Consider the following 17,310-nt stretch of genomic DNA (forward strand, 5'->3'; position numbering starts at 1 on the left):
GATTTGAACCTAGGGAGGCCAGGCTCCTGAGCTGAGCTGACTGAGCTTAGCCCACATGGTTGTATTCTACTCTCTCTGTCTGTCTCTTTTTCTTGGTTTGATTTTGGTCTTACTTCAGACTTGTTATTTCTGACTTTTCCTCTTCCGATTCCTGAAAGATATAGTAGATCTTTTTGTACTTCTATCATCAGTATGTTCAGAAATAAGAACTCAAACCAGGTATGACTTGTTTTGGGTCCTGTGCCCAACTCTGTTAGAGTTAATATTTGAAAGTCATACTAGAAGATACAATATGAGATTAGAGATGACTCTAAACCAGGTACAATACCTAAACTTTTTTTCTCTTCAGGGTCCATTAATGCTCGAAGCAGTGCAGAAGATCGATCTCCGGAAAATACTGGGTCGTCGGTAGCTGTGGATAACTTCCCAGAAGTAGACAAGGCCATGTTGATTGAGAGGATAGTAAGGCTGCAGAAAGCACACGCCCGGAAGCATGAAAAGATAGAGTTTATGGAGGATCACATCAAGCAATTGGTGGAAGAAATTAGGAAAAAAACCAAGTATGTATTATTTTGGTCACATATTTTGTGTTTAAAATACCATTATTCAGATGGTTAACTTACTGTTTTTGAATTAATCACACCAAGATCCTATCTTTCAAAAAATAATTATAGTCATTCACTTCCCAATCTTTTGTTAATCACTTATTGTGTTCTAGGTTTAGGAATACAGAGATTAAGGAAAACACAGATCTTTCCTTTAAGGGGATAATAGATTTCAGTAGACATTAATGTTTTTTAAAGTTCTTAGTGTTTTTCTCTCGTGAAAAATCAGCAGTTGCCACAAATAAAGTAACTGAAGAATCTTCACTACTGTTGTCCCACCTCCTCTCACTTTCTGCTGCACCAACGTTGGCCTTTGAGTCCCCAGGATGTTCTTCAGCCTGTTCTTGCATCTTTCTCTGTTTTCTTGAGGTCTTCTCATACAGGCCATGTCTTGAAAGTCTGTGTTTGGGTTAATTTTTCTTTGGGTAATCCAAGCAGTCATAAATTATGCCATCACTAGTTGTCTTGGCACCACCAGAAAGGGTTCTGAATCCCAACACAAAGGTGACATCCGCTGTGGTCTTATATAATCTGGCTAGTTTTTCCCGAATTTCTGTACTGTTAAGGTACTGTTGCCTTCCCAGCGAAGGATGTCAGTGACCATTTGTTTCCACTGAAGTCATCTGTTGGTTATGAACTTCCTGGTCCGGATAATTACTGTGTTATTCATGATGGTGACCAATTGACATTAATTTTTTTGATATATTAAAATAACTTTGGACTTAAAGTGCTCTACTTAGGTTTTTATTTTTATGGCTGATTCTAAGAGCTTTATAGTGTTGTGAATTATCTTTCCTGCTGGGTAGAACATAGTGGGGTAATTTACTGGACAACTACTAAGTACAAGGCACGATGCCTGTTGACTTAATAGCGCATTGATTTCTTACATTTACCCGGAGAGAATGAGTTCTCTAATTTGGCAGATAAGTCACTGGGGCTCAGGTCAAATTACTAACTGTTCCAGATTCAGCCCTCACCCTGTAAGTGACGGACCAAGAGCGGAGAGCCACATCCCGTGCTGACACTCACTCCAGGACGGTGCTGCGCCAGACCCCTCACAGATACCGTGCTCATTTAAGGGCTTTGATAGTGCAGTCTTTACCCACGATTTTCTCATGTTTATTTTGAAATAATTTTAGACTTAGAGAAAGGTTTGCCTATAACTTTGAAAAGAAAAAGAGTAAAATACAGTTCTAAGCTTAACAGGAAAATTGAAAATATGAACTGAAATAGGAACAAAAAACTGCTCAAATACTTTATTCAAGTAATAAGGAAAGAAATGGAAAAGCATTGTTTATATGTCTTTAGGAAAGAATCTGAATAAGGAAAATTCCTTTCTTTCCTAATATAGTTCTGTTATTAACCTTGTAGGTATTTATGCTATTCATCTTGATACTTCTGATTAGTTGACTCTTGCAAATTCCAGCGTTTTTAATTCTGCAGGTACATAACTGATAGTGTGGTTTTATTTTGCAGAATCATTCAGAGTTACATTTTACGGGAAGAGGCAGGCACCCTTTCTTCAGAGGCATCTGATTTTAACAAAGTCCACTTAAGTAGACGGGGTGGCATCATGGCGTCTCTGTACACATCCCATCCAGCTGATAGTGGACTGACATTGGAACTCTCTCTGGAGATCAACCGAAAATTACAGGCCGTTTTGGAAGATACGTTACTGAAAAATATTACTTTGAAGGTATTTATATTTCTCGTTCACTTACCTACCAATAAACATGGCATAATGGTGCCTGTTTCATAGTTTGATCCAGTACATAGTGGACTATTTCTATAATGCAAGATAGCATTTTACCCAGAGATAAAATGAGTGTGTTGTTCTTTTCCTGAAAAGTAGAATTTTTTAACATAGCAATGAAAGAAAGAGTAAAAAATCAGTTTAGCTATATTTTTACTTTTCAATTATAGTTTATATTCAGTATTATTTTGTATTAGTTTCAGTGTACAGTGTAGTAGTTAGACAATTATAAACTTTATAAAGTATTCCCCCCGGTATGTCCAACACCCACCTGGCACCATACATAGGCATTGCAATATTATTGACTATATTCCCTGTGCTGTACTTTACATCCCCATGACTATTTAAAAACCACCAATTTGTACTCTTAATCCCTTTCCCTTTTTCACCTGGCCCCCCCAAACCTCCCACCTCTCTGCAACCATCAGTCAGTCTGTTCTCTGTATCTATGAGTCTGCTTCAATTTTGTTCGTTTATTTTTTTCTTGAGATTCCATATATAAGTGAAATTGTATGGTATTTGTCTTTCTCTGTCTGACTTATTTCACTTAGCATAATACCCTCTAGGTCAGTGTTCAGCAAACTGCGGCTCGTGAGCCACATGCGGCTCTTTGGCCCCTTGAGTGTGGCTCTTCCACAAAATACCACAGCCTGGGCGAGTCTATTTTGAAAAAGTGGTGTTAGAAGAAGTTTAAGTTTAAAAAATTTGGCTCTCAAAAGAAATTTCAATTGTGGTACTGTTGATATTTGGCTCTGTTGACTAATGAGTTTGCCGACCACTGCTCTAGGTCATCCATGATGTTCCCAATGGTAAGATTTCATTCTTTTTTATGGCTGAGTAATATCCCATTGTATTTATGTACCACAGCTTTTTTATCCACATGTCTGTTGATGAGCCAGTTTAGCTATTGGATAGTTAGTAGTAGATTTCAAAAATTATTTTTTAACTTTGGTAATAATTTTATGTAATAAAATTTGCTGTAGCTTCATTAAAAAAATAAGTATGACTTTGTAATATATAGGACTACTTTACTGAAAATAGCTGTGTCTAGTTTATTTCACATAACCTATAAGACTAATCATCACTCTTCAAAATTTAGGCAAAGGTAGTTCAAGTGGAACCCTTTTTACTTGTTATACTTAGTAGTTCTGTTCTTATTTTGCTCTTTTTTTCAAATGATTAAAGGAAAATCTACAAACACTTGGAACAGAAATAGAACGCCTTATTAAACACCAGCATGAACTAGAACAGAGGACGAAGAAAACCTAACGGGAAGCTGCTGCTCAGAGAAGAGACAACCACCACACGAGGAACAGGGTCACTGCCCCGTCTTGTTGGAACCTTCCCCCGCTGTGTCAGCCAGTAAAGAACGATTGTTTCACCTGTACAGAACAGTATCCTTTACCCCAGGAACGCATTGCGGTGTATCCTGTAAGAGTGCAGACTTGATGAAATTTGTTTTCCTATGGTGACAGCCCGCCATAGAACCAAAACAGCCTAGTTTAATTTGCTAAGAATCATTGAAATGGTCAGCATTACAAGGGCTTTTGAAAACCCCTTCTCCATTTTTTTCCCCTTTAAAACACAGAATGTCAGAAATGATCCAGCTTTTTAAAATTATGCATGAAAGGACCAGTAATATGCTATTTTCCTAACTTAAAGAAAACTAAAAAATAAAAATTTTTGTCTTGACATTCCAATATGACATTTGGTTGTGTTTTAGGGGAGGGTACCAGTGATCCTTAAATCTTTTAATTTTAATGGAAGCTAATAGGAAAGCTAGCTTGTGGTAATTGGCCCATGATCAGGCATGTACCTTATCGGGGCTAGGTATATTTTTTTCATATTCAAATTGTTTGAATTCATAGTGGAGTTTTTTAAATCTTCAGTTGCATAAAATATGATTTAAAATAATGTGCTCATTTAGAAAATTCCTGTGGACTTCAGTTATATTTTAAAATGTGAAATTGACTAGTTATTAAAACAGAGAGATGAATAGTGAATTCTTTGGAACTGAAATACTTGAGTTTTACTAATATCAAATGCAAAGATAAATGTTTAAAATATTTATAAAGATTCTGTTCCCAAGAGAATGCACCCATTCTGTACTGTTTGAGCTCCCAATCTTCACTATTGATAAACTTACATGTTATAGTGGAGTGATCCTACAATCCCCACATATGAGGCGTTTCAGTGTATTTATTTAAAACACAAAATAATTACTTCTCTGTAACCAAAGGAATTTTAGAGCCAAATTTATGTATCCTATTGGATTTTTACAATATTTATTTGCAATGTGGCAACTTGAATGTTGCCAGTTGTAGTGTCAGTATTTCTATGTCATTGAACTTTTCTTGCTTTTAAAATTTCTCATCTGTTATAATTTCTGTGAGTGGTTTATATTTTTGTCTTGCAGAAAGCCTCATTTTTGTTTGGATTTTTGCGTTCTTTTTTCTCCCCTTAAGTAAGCTTTGGGATGATAGGTTAAAAGCCTTTCAAGAATTGTATGGCTCTCAAAGTTGGGCTCGTGGTGGCAATATCCTCTTCATGGGTTTTAACATTTTTTTAGTCATCATTGTTTAAAAAGATAATTTACTAAGGTTCGATGATTCATTATATTGTTTTTTCTGTATATTGTGTTATGTATTGTCATCCCAAAACAATATTTTTACTTCAAAATGGAAATACAAGTTTTAAAACATTTTATTTTTTAAATAGCTGTTAAAAGTATTAGTCTTACAATAATGTGTCTTGTTCTTTTTACCAATAGTAATTTATCAGAATAAGAGGGTAAGTGCAATCAAATTGGAATTATTTTCCCATTTGCTTCTAGACATATAGTTGATACTCCCAAAGACTACTTAGAGTAGCCAAGGTAACTAAATTTTTATGGCTTGTTATGTGATATAGGTTCAAACACTACAATATTTATTTTCTTCTAAGACACAAAACGTATTAATGGAGACCAAATAGTGATCCTATGTCTATACACTCTTAAAAAATAAAAATAAAAAAAATATATATACACATTTATTACATACAAAATTGAAACATCCCAATATTGACATTTGTGTCACCATTCATTTGGAGAAGTTTAAATTTGAAACAATAATAGAAGAAAGCTATTGTAAACCATATTTTGACATTTTACTTTTCCCCTAAAATATAAGAAACTATGGAAAACTTTTGAAGAAATATTTTCCTTTTGTTCTTTAGTTTTTACTGCATCCTTTTTATATGGGTCAGAACTGAGCAAAATGTACAAAAATGTGCATATGTCAGATCTTTATCTCTACATCGATTCACACGTAGCTTCTGACTTAGAGAGCCTTCTTCCCTTACTGTGTTGAATATATGGAGAGAAGAATGGGGTACCCAGACAAGGAAAATGGTCTGGATAAACCTCAGATCTGGGGGGGAATTTTTTTTTGTATGTTCATTATGAGTTGTACACATCCAAGGCTGTTTGGTTTCTTTGAGCAGGAAATGATTTTGTGTGTGTGTGTGTATGTATACACTTCACCAGGTTTCAATTTTAAAGTGAATGTTTACTGTGACTCCCTTTTTTCCCATACCCCTCCGAACTTCAGTGTGTTAAGTTTCAAGGATTGCAAATAGTGTGTTTGAGCAGAATAACGAGCTTGAACTTGGTTGTTTCCTTTTTAACTTTCTTCATCACCATTTAAATAGACTTATCTTGAAATTAAATTTTATCAGGCTACCATGTTATTTATTCATTTAATAAACATGTTTATTGAAAACCTGTTGCCTGGCACCATACCAGGTATCATGAAGGTATTGGTGAACAGGCCAGAGAAAGTAGTTCCCCTCCTCCTGGAGGTGTGGTCCTAGAACACACCCGGGAGGAAACGGGCAGCTCTGAGCCTCTGCCTCTCCCACCCGCCCGGTGGGAAGAGGGTCAGGCCACCTGTGTAAGTAGGTGACCCAGAAATCCCACTCTGACACTCATCTTTGGGAAATGAATCCTTACTGAGGTATGCGGCAGCAGATTGCTGTTCCCTTGGTAGTTATATACATTTCCACACTTTGGTCACAGTTTGATGTTTAATTATTCCGTAAGAAAAAGGAAAAAAAAATCCAAAGACCATAAAGTGGCATTCGATTTTTGCCATTTTAGTAAATTATTAATGCCTACTTGATGCTTATAAAGATTATCTAATCATGCAGTCATGTGTGTTTCCAAACTTTGTTTTGCACTGTATTATTTTCTAAAGATTTTTACATGTAAATTTAGACTAATATTTACTAGTAGGGGAAAATAAAACCATTAATATTGTGAATGTTATATATAATACCTTGGTGAAAATATTTTTATCAATCATGTTGTTATTCAGTGTGGTTAATTTGCCTTATGAACGTTGACTCCAGCAGCTTATTTTTCAATGACTTTTATTTTAAAACAAAACAATTCTTTTTTTTTACTCTAAGCTTATTAATTTTTAATACCAGTTGGTGGCACTAGAAACCTAAAAACTTTTCAAGGCTGAAGAAGAGAAAATAATTGAAAAATGTATCCAAGCATCAAGAATTTTCAGGACAATAAATGAAAAATATAATTGTATTTTAAAGTATTTTTCTTCTGGAATGGAATCCTTTTTTAAAATGCAGTATGGCTGTCCAGACTATGATGATGAAACTTGCTTATCTTCCAAAGTTCATATATATACATATACATATATAGAGAGAGAGAGATAGATATAGCTATATATATGTGTGTGTATTGTATAGATAATCTCTAATTTGATTACACTGTTCATTTTGTAAATATGTCTGTATAAAATTAAGCTTTTCAAGAGAATTCTATGTATATATTGTACTTATTAAATAGGTAATGCCTGTTTACCAAGTTGTATTGTAATGTCATCTTATTATTTGTTGATATACACCACTTACTAAAAAGACTGATTCTGCAGACTGGTGGCAAGGCCAATTCAAATTGCTTGAGTTTATTTTTTAAACCAGACTAAAAATGTTTGCTCCCCATGTTTGTTTTCAGTCTATCAGTTATTAGAAATCAATTGATTAAATTGAATGCTAGATTATATTTTAAATTTTTGTTTAAATTACTGATGGCAAAATTTGGCCCTTTACAAGAGGCACATTTTCACATGCTTATTTTATCCACTGGCTCTGGGGCCTCCTGGGAGGTGCGCCAAGGTCAGCCACCACTGTGCCCTGCCTGGGGCCACCCAGCATGAGCTACAAAGCGATCTGCAGATGCTCCTACTTGTGCTGGGCTTGGAGGTGCCCAGGAGAGGCCAAGCTGTGAACCAAGGCTGGCTGCTGCTGGTGTGGGCCTAGGCCCGAGGGCCACTTAGCAAGGGGCACGGGGCGTGCTGAGGCCAGGTGCTGTTTGAGAGCTTTGAGGAAAGTGAAGTATGAGCCAAGGCAGACTGTTGGTATGGAAAAGCCACTCGAAATAGCTTGGGTGAGCCTGCAAGTTGGCTGGGGCGGGGTCTCAGAATCACCAGGGCGGGGTTGATGGCGACTAATTTATGGCACCTGCCTGCTGGCTCTGCGTGCCTGGGGGAGGTGTCCCAGAAAAGGAACGATGGCCTCCCGCAGCATTTCTGGGAGAAAGCTGCCCCTCTGGTTCTCGTCCTTGTGCCAGACACTTCCTCCCCATATATCCCTGGTGTCTTTGGAGCTGCTGCCTCATCGCTGGAGCTCAGAGCCAGAGTCCGAGTAAGTCTGTGTGTGGGCCCTGGGACTCCAGCAGCCCTTCAGCTTACTCAGCCACAATCTCCGCTGAAACCCTGGGTTGGGGGACCTTGCTCCTCGGGGGGACGTCTGCAAAGAGATATCCCAATTTTTATCCACCATTCGTGGGTATGGGCGCAGCCCATTCCACGTCCTTGTCTCTCCTACCAGTCTGGATGTGGTTTCTTTATATCCTTAGTTGTAGGACTTGGTTCACTTAGATTTCAGGTGTTTTGAATGATTACTGCTCTGTTAGTTGTAATTTTTGATGTGAGAAGTTAAGAGTATCGCGTTTACCTACACCCGTGGTCGGCAAACTGCGGCTCTCGAGCCACATGCGGCTCTTTGGCCCCTTGAGTGTGGCTCTTCCACAAAATACCACGGCCTGGGCGAGTCTATTTTGAAGAAGTGGCGTTAGAAGAAGTTTAAGTTTAAAAAATTTGGCTCTCAAAAGAAATTTCAATTGTACTGTTGATATTTGGCTCCGTTGACTAATGAGTTTGCTGACCACTGACGTACACCATCGTCTTGACCTAACGCCTGATTCTTATTTTTTTAAAAGAAGCATATGTTTAAGAAGTGTTCTATTTCTGAGGAATTTTCAACACACACACACACCCTTTTTTTTTTTTTTTGAGGTTTCTAGAAGATTCTTGAAAAACCTTATAATCGTGGTTTTGAACTCTATATCCAGTAGTTTGCTTTCTTCCATTTCTTTCATTTGTGACACGTTTCTTTGTCTCTGCATTTTGGCTGCTCCCTGTGTTTGTTTCTATGTATTGGGTAGAGCTGCTATATCTCCTTGAGTTGGTAGAGTGACCTTGGTTTCAGAGAGGAAGAGAGAGGAAGAGATAGAAACATTAATGATGAGAGAATCATTGATTGGCTGCCTCCTGTACACTAGCTGATTTTTTTTTTTTTAAGAAAGAAACAATGTGTGAGAGAAATATCAATGGGTTGCCTCCCATACACATCCTGACTAGGGATCAAACCTGCAACCTTTTGTTGTACGGGACCATGCTCCAACTAACTGAGCCACCTGGCCAGGGCTGGATTGAATATTTTTGTATGATTCAATTATACCTCCATTATTGGTTTATGAGTGATGCCTCTTTTAAAAATGTTCTAGTGGTTGCCTAGAGTTTACAAAATATCTTAAACATATGGAATGCTTCATGTATTTGTGAGTCATCATTGTGCTGGGGCCTCACTCATCTTTTATGAGGGACCCAAATTTACTACACGTGCCGCTGATAAAAATCAGGAAAGAGGCTGGAAGCTGAGCACCAGTGAGTCTAATGACTTAAAAAAATTAACTGCTATGCCCAGCAGGTGTGGCTCAGTGGTTGATTGTCGACCTATGAACCAGGAGATCACAGTCCAATTCCCTGTCAGGGCACATACCCAGCTTGCGGGCTCAATCCCCAGTAAGGGATGTGCAGGAGGCAGCCAGTCAATGATTCTCTCTCATCATTGATGTTTCTCTCTCTCCGTTTCCCTTCCTCTCTAAAATCAATAAATACGTTTTAAAAAAAGAAAAAAAAGAAAAATTAACTCAGGCGTATAAACACTATCACAATAAATGTCTGCACTGGCACATTTTCCCTGGATAGTTCAGATTAATCTGTGCAGCCCAAGACACAGTTTACTCTGCAGGTCATTGGAAAAGACTGCCATGCTGGGATTGTTCTAGGACAGAAAAATGCCAGGTATTGCTTGCCAGGGTGTCAGGGTCCCTGGGAAAGCTCGCTCTCTTTGCCTGTCAGGATGTGGGATAGCCCCTGGCTTTGCAAGACAGAGATCCGCCCTGGCCATGGGCCACCCTTTGATCTTGGGCCATGTTTTACCTGAAAGGAAGCAGAGTTTTGCGTTGCATCCTAATTATGTGGCAGAAAACAGCATTGTCTTGGGACTGCTTCAAATGGTATGTCTAAGTGCATCTTCTACTTGCAAATATATTTTTATATGTAAACAAATTTTTTGTTTCCTGGACTGAAAAGCTCCCTTGGCAGAAATTTTGCTACAAATCTAATGATACAGGAAAACTTTTTGCATGAACTACTTCGGTTGATTGATTTGCCCAGAGCCCATCAATAACTCGGCCACGTGGTGTGAGCACTGGTTACGTGTTAGCTACCGCAGTGGTAGGGAGCTCAGAACACGACACTGCACCCGGCTCTTCCAGGCTTGAGAACAGTGCAAGGTGTAGGCCAAAGACTGCCTGCAAACAGCACGACGTAACTGCAGACGTGGCCGTATCGTTGTAAAAGTATTCCAGAAGCGGTACGAACTGTGAAGGCACAGCCATGGAGTTATTGTGGAATGCCTTGTCTCCAGCGGGGGGGCGGGGTGTGTGTGTGTGTGTGTGTGTGTGTGTGTGTGTGTGTGTGTGTGTGTGTGTGTGTGTGTGTGGTGGTGGTGTAGGTCACATTATTATGAAAGAACAAGCTGTCACCTGCCATAAGTTATCAGGTAAAGTGTTCACTTTACTGTGGCCTCAGGTCATCACCCAGCGCACCAGCAAAGACCCGGAGTCAGGTCTCATTGATCTTCTCTCTGATGAGCCTCAGGAGGGATTTTTCGAAATGTGTTTGAGTTAAAACAGTAAGTCCTGAAAGTCTTGCAGATGAGTCCTCCCTGACAGGAACTCCTTGGAAGTTCTTTGGGATTTAAGTTTAGCCTCTAAATACCACTAGAGGGCAGAGGAATGTTAAGAAACCAGCCATTCGTCACAGACTAATATGGGTGCACCTCCCTCAGCCTCATCGCTGGGTGTCTGTCTGCAGGATCCTGAGACCGTTCCTGTAACTTAGGCCTTTAGTCCTTGTCTTTCCACATACTCAGCCCCCAGGAGAGTGCGTGGCCTTGGACAGCAGCTCTAACAATCTAGCATTTCATGAGCATGATTTTACTGGCGCCCAGATCCCTAAACAAAAACTATCCAAAGCTTTCCGATCTTAAAAATTGTGTTCTCAAGTCGCCTTGAGCTGGACATTTGGAAGAAAGGGCAGGGTCTTGCAGGTGCCTCAAGGGCACTTGTTGGAGAGAATGAGCCCCTGTGATGGCATCCTTACGTCAGGCAGATCCACGTCTCAACCTCCCCACTTACTCTAAGGAGGGGCAACCAGCTCTACTGCTATCAACATCTTCAACTTCTTAATCTGAGAAATCGTCCTTTGTGGATATTCAACATAGTTTCTTTGTTCTTTCTTTAAAAATATATTTTTATTGATTTCAGAGAAGAAGGGAGAGGGAGAGAGAGATAGAAATATTAATGATGAGAGAGAATCATTGATCGGCTACCTCCTGCACGCCCCACACTGGGGATCGAGCCCGCAACCCGGGCATGTGCGCCGACCTGGAATTGAACTGTGACCTCCTGGTTCATAGGTTGACACTCAACCACTGAGCCACACCAGCCAGCCAGTGAACATAATTTCTAACACTCCAAAATCAGGAGTTCGAACTAAATTTGAGGAATTTACTCAATGCGTCTTGCTTTTCATTTTTTTTAAATTTCTTTGTTGATTAAGGTATCACATATTTGTGCTCATCCCCCCATTCCCCTCCCGAACCCTTCCCCACACATGCCCCCACCCCCCTGTTGTCCGTGACCACTGGTTAGGCTTATATGCATGCATACAAGTCCTTTGGTTGATCTCTCTCCCCGCCACCGCCGCCCTCCCCTACCTTCCTTGAGGTTTGACAGTCTGATCGATGCTTCCCTGTCTCCGGGTCTGTTTTTGTTCATCAGTTTATGTTGTTCATTATTTCCCCTAGATGAGTGAGATCATGTGATACTAGAAATACACTTATAAGAACCGAAAATGGCACAAGCAATGATGGTTATGCTGAGAGGCAAATGAATCAGTCTGTAGTGAGTTTCTTTCTGGGCCAACAGTTCTTTTGAGTCCCAATTTCAATGTCAAACAGTTCCTTATGTGTACATATCAGCAATGATATTTCAGTTCTGGATGGTGGACAAATGGTGGTAATGCAGGTCCAACCCTCTCTGGTTTGGTCCTGGGCAACCTGCAGCGACGCACAGCTGCTGACTGCTAGTATGGCAAGGCGTCGTCAGCGTCTTCCATCTCTGGACTGTTTCTCTTCTGTCTTCATGGCTGGAGCAATTCCTCTCTGTTGCAGGAATCCACATGGTCTTGGAGTAGTTTTCTGAAAATATACAAACATATTCTAGACCAAAAGTTAATAAAGGAATCTTTTCTGTAAATTTGACTTGGGATCCTTTTTCATTTTTTTGCCCAAACAATTTTCCTTTGGTTTGTTTTGACACCACGTGTGTTTTTCATGGGTGTCTTGCTGTTAGCATTTCAAATGAAAGTTAATTTTCTAAAGTAAAAATTTTCTAGATGTAATTTACTTACAGGATATTTTTCCTTACATGATAGTCTTCTACTGTCTCCCCTTTTTTGATTTAAATATTAGGAGGCTTTTGGAAATTTTATAATGTAGTCTTGAAAGCTTTTAAATTCAATTTTTTGCACTAAAATATAACTGCTTTAGGTTCATTACATGTTATGCAATTTTACCATGAGATGAACTACCAATAAAAATTTTAGTTAACACTTTAGGAACAGCTTTTTGTCCAGTACCATTAATTTTTCTAGAATATTCGCTTATTTCAATTAGCCAATTTAAAATAGTCTGAGAACTTGACTACTATTTTACTGTCAAATTTAATACTCTATCAATAATCTTATTTTACACTGTAAATAGTGGGAAGGATTATTTCCCTTCTTGAGTGGACCCTGAGCATTCCTGGTGCTAGGCTGGATTTAGATATCAAAAATCCACTTCCCCACACCATGGGTACAAGACAACTCAAGTTTTATTGTAGTGAGAGGGCAGCTGCTGTCGGCCAAGTCTCTGTCTGTTACCTGGGTCCCGATTTGAGCTGGGCATGGGAAGCGAATCAGCCATGGGGGCAGGAGACCTCCCTCAGAAGGGGTGAGGGTTCAGGCCCCTGCAAAGTTGGGGGGGGTGAGGGTCTGTGCCCCACCTCTGTTGACTCCCAAGTTCTCTCCTGATGGCCCCTCTGCGACTGTGCCTGTCTTAGGTTGTTCCTTCCCTGAGGAATCTTACCCATCTCTGGCTAACCAGCGATCCCCCGGGCCAAGCAGGGTAATGTGAGGTTCAGTTCTGTCTCCTTGGTGGCCTATGCCCCCGTGGCCTCCACGCCCAGCACCTGCCTTGGGATCCCCTCGCCTGCTGGCGGGGCCCCCGGCACTGATCACATATCTTGGGGAACCCAGGTTTCTTCTCCGGGGAGGGCCCAACTCACCCCACTGGGCGAGAGACAGATCCATGGTACCAGTCACCACGAGGCTTCAACCTCAGCATGAACAGAAAGCTCAGACAACAGCTGTGGGCAATTGGATTGTGAAAAGAGGGTCCCTCTTGGCCCAAGGGGCAAGATGGGCCAATATAGAATGCTCTGGTACCTTCCCAGGGGGCCCTCTATACAGTGGAAGGGGTTAAATCCCTTCGTGTCCTTTTTAAATTGCTGCCAGACATTCAAAGAATTAGTTTGTAAGTTTGTTTGGGATAATTGTACATTATGCTGTTGTAATTCTAAAATATCAAGAGATGTGTTACCTTTGTCTCCAAGCACCAAAAAGATGATTTTTTATTGATTCCCAAGGGTGCGAGGTACTATTATAGGTAATGGGGGTAATACAAATCTGGGAAAAATTATAATGAGATTGTAGAATAATATCATGTAAGGATATTCTTTGCTCTAGGCCATGGCAATTCCATTTCAAACTGGCTGTCAATTTCTTTTTGTATAGACAAGGTCTTAGTTACATTTTCTGCACCTCTCTCAGGAGCAAGTAGTGATAGTCCCTTCCTTTGGTGTCCACGCAAGCCAGAAACCTCTCTTTAATTTTACACACACAGGAGCAGTGGTTTGATTTTGTGTCATACAAAAGGGAAGCTGGGTGGCGACCCCTGTGTAATTATACTTCCTTGCCCCACCCATGGTCCTCCTGGATGACCAAGGTGTTTGGTATTATTGGTGACTACATTAGGCAGGGGATCAGCCCACGTAAGGGCTCTTACCCATGAAGGGTCAGGAACATAAGTCCAAAATACTTCCCCATTTTCCCCAGGTAATATTACCGTACAGCTGATGACTGCTAGCATGGCAAGAAAGACGTTCTCAGGCGTTCTTGGGGTTCTGGTTACCTCACCATTTCTTTTCTATTTTTTTATTATAATTTTTTAATTTTATTATTTTTATACATATGTGTCCTTATTCCCCCATTACCCCCCACACACACACTCATGCCGCACCACCCTGTTGTCTGTCTCCATTGATTAGGCTCATATGCATGCACACAAGTCCCTTGGTTGATCTCTCCCCCTTACTCCCACTGACCCCCTCCTTCCCTGAGGTTTGAGGTTCTGATAGACGTTTCTCAGTCTCTGGTTCTGTTCTTGTTCATCAGTCTATGCCGTTCATTATAGTCCACAAATGAGTGAGATTATGTGATATTTATCTTTCTCTGCCTGGCTTATTTCACTTAACATAATGCTCTCCACCTCCATCCATGTTGTTGCAAATGGTAGGAACTCCTTCTTTTTTACCGCAGCGTAGTATTCCATTGTGTAGATATACCACAGTTTTTTAATCCACTCATCTGCTGATGGGCATTTAGGCTGTTTCCAAATCTTAGCTATGGTGAATTGTGCTGCTATGAATATAGGGGTGCATATATCCTTTCTGATTCGTGTTTCTAGTTTCTTGGGATATATTCCTAGAAGTGGGATCACTGGGCCAAATGGGAGTTCCATTTTTAGTTTTTTGAGGAAACTCCATACTGTTCTCCACAGTGGCTGCACCAGTCTGCATTCCCACCAGCAGTGCAAAAGAGTTCCTTTTTCTCCGCATCCTCGCCAACACTTGTCATTTGTTGATTTGTTGATGGTAGCCATTCTGACAGGTGTAAGATGGTACCGCATTGTTGTTTTGATTTGCATCTCTCTGATGATTAGTGACTTTGAGCATGTTTTCATATGTCTCTTGGCCTTCCTTCTGCCTTCTTTCGAAAAGTGTCTATTTAGATCAGTTGCCCATTTTTTGATTGGGTTGTTTATCTTCTTTTTGTTAAGTTGTATGAGTTCTCTGTAAATGTTGGAAATTAAACCCTTATCATTGATATCATTGGCAAATATGTTCTCCCATGCAGTGTGCTTTCTTGTTTTATTGATGGTTTCCTTTGCTGTGCAAAGCTTTTTATTTTGATGTAGTCCCATTTGTTTATTTTCTCTTTAGTTTCCATTGCCCTAGGGGCAGTATCAGTGAAGAAGTTCCTTCGGCATATGTCTGAGATTTTTCTGCCTGTGGATTCCTCTAGTATTTTTATGGTTTCCCATCTTATGTTTAAGTCCTTTATCCATTTTGAGTTTATTTTTGTGTATGGTGAAAGTTGGTGATCTAGTTTCATTTTTTTGCATGTATCTGTCCAATTTTCCCAATACCATTTATTGAATAGACTGTCTTGACTCCATTGTATGTTCATGCCTCCTTTGTCAAATATTAATTGGGCATAGTGGTTTGGGTTGATTTCCGGGTTCTCTATTCTATTCCATTGGTCTATATGTCTGTTCTTGAGCCAGTACCAGGCTGTTTTAAGAACCGTGGCTTTGTAATACAGCTTGATATCTGGTATTGAGATCCGCCCTACTTTGTTCTTCTTTCTCAAGATTGCTGCAGCTATTCGGGGTCTTTTTTTATTCCAGATGAATTTTTTGAAGGTTCGTTCTAGGTCTGTGAAATATGCTGTTGGTATTTTAATGGGAATTGCATTGAATTTATAGATTGCTTTGGGTAGTATGGACATTTTGATGATGTTGATTCTACCAATCCATGAACATGGTATGTTCTTCCATCTGTTTATGTCTTCCTCTATCTCTTTTTCAGTGTCATGTAGTTTTCCACATAGTCTTTTACCTCCTTAGTTAAGTTTATTCCTAGGTATCTTAATTTTTTTGGTGCGATGGTAAATGGGATTGCTCTTTTAGTCTCCCTTTCTGTACGTTCACTATTGGTGTATAGAAATGCCATAGATTTCTTGGCGTTAATTTTGTATCCTGCTATATTGCCGAATTCATTTATTAAGTCTATTAGTTTTTTGATGGAGTCTTTCGGGCTTTTTATGTACAATATCATGTCATCTGCAAATAAGGACAGCTTTACTTCTTCTTTTCCAATTTGGATGCCTTTTATTTCTTCTTCTTGTCTAATTGCAATGGCTAATACTTCCAGTACTATGTCGAACAGGAGTGGTGAGAGTGGGCATCCCTGTCTTGTTCCTGTTCTTAGGGGAAATGGTTTTAGTTTTTGCCCATTGAGTATGATGTTAGCTGTGGGTTTATCATATATAGCTTTTATTATGTTGAGGTATGATCCTTCTATTCCCACCTTGTTGAGAGTTTTTATCAAGAAAGGGTGTTGGATTTTGTCAAATGCTTTTTCTGCATCAATTGATATGACTATGTGATTTTTATGTCTCAATTTGTTTAGGTGATGTATCACGTTTATTGATTTGTGGATATTGTACCATCCTTGCATTCCTGGGATAAATCCCACTTGGTCATGGTGTATGATATTTCTAATGTAGTGCTGGATCTGATTTGCTAGAATTTTGTTGAGGATTTTGGCATCTATGTTCATGAGGGATATTGACCTGTAATTCTCTTTCATTGTGTTGTCTTTATCTGGCTTTGGTATTAGGGTGATGCTGGCTTCATAGAATGAGCTTGGAAGTGTTCCTTCCTCTTGAATTTTTTGGAATAGTCTGAGGAGGATTGGTTTTAGTTCTTCCTTGAATGTTTGGTAAAACTCCCTGTGAAGCCATCTGGCCCTGGGCTTTTGTTTGCTGGAAGATTTTTGATGACTGCTTCAATTTCTTCCATAGTTATTGGTCTATTGAGATGTTTAGATTCTTCCTGATTGAGTTTTGGAAGGTTATAATTTTCTAGGAATATGTCCATTTCCTCCAGGTTGTCCAGTTTGTTGGACTAGAGTTGTTCATCATATTTTTCAACAATCCTTTGTATTTCTGTGGGGTCTGTTGTTATTTCACCTCTTTCATTTCTGATTTTGTTTATTTGGGTCCTCTCTCTTTGCTTCTTGGTGAGACTGGCTAGAGGTTCATCAACCTTGTTTATCCTTTCAAAGAACCAGCTCTTGGTTTTGTTGATCTT

At 39.6% G+C, this 17,310-nt stretch overlaps 1 protein-coding gene across 1 annotated transcript in view; it reads left to right on the plus strand.

Moving 5' to 3' along the window:
* Nucleotides 1-7,220, plus strand: part of CCDC186 (coiled-coil domain containing 186) — a 43,422-nt gene extending 36,202 nt beyond the window's left edge. Inside the window, exons 14-16 of the mRNA XM_080687486.1 lie at nucleotides 350-560; nucleotides 2,082-2,301; nucleotides 3,544-7,220. Coding sequence (XP_080543612.1) covers nucleotides 350-560; nucleotides 2,082-2,301; nucleotides 3,544-3,627 — 515 coding nt within the window. The 3' untranslated portion in view covers nucleotides 3,628-7,220. The remainder of the gene's footprint in view (nucleotides 1-349; nucleotides 561-2,081; nucleotides 2,302-3,543) is intronic.
* Nucleotides 7,221-17,310: the final 10,090 nt, after the last annotated feature.

Source organism: Plecotus auritus (assembly GCF_963455305.1).
Source record: "Plecotus auritus genome assembly, chromosome: 9".
NCBI lineage: Eukaryota > Metazoa > Chordata > Mammalia > Chiroptera > Vespertilionidae > Plecotus > Plecotus auritus.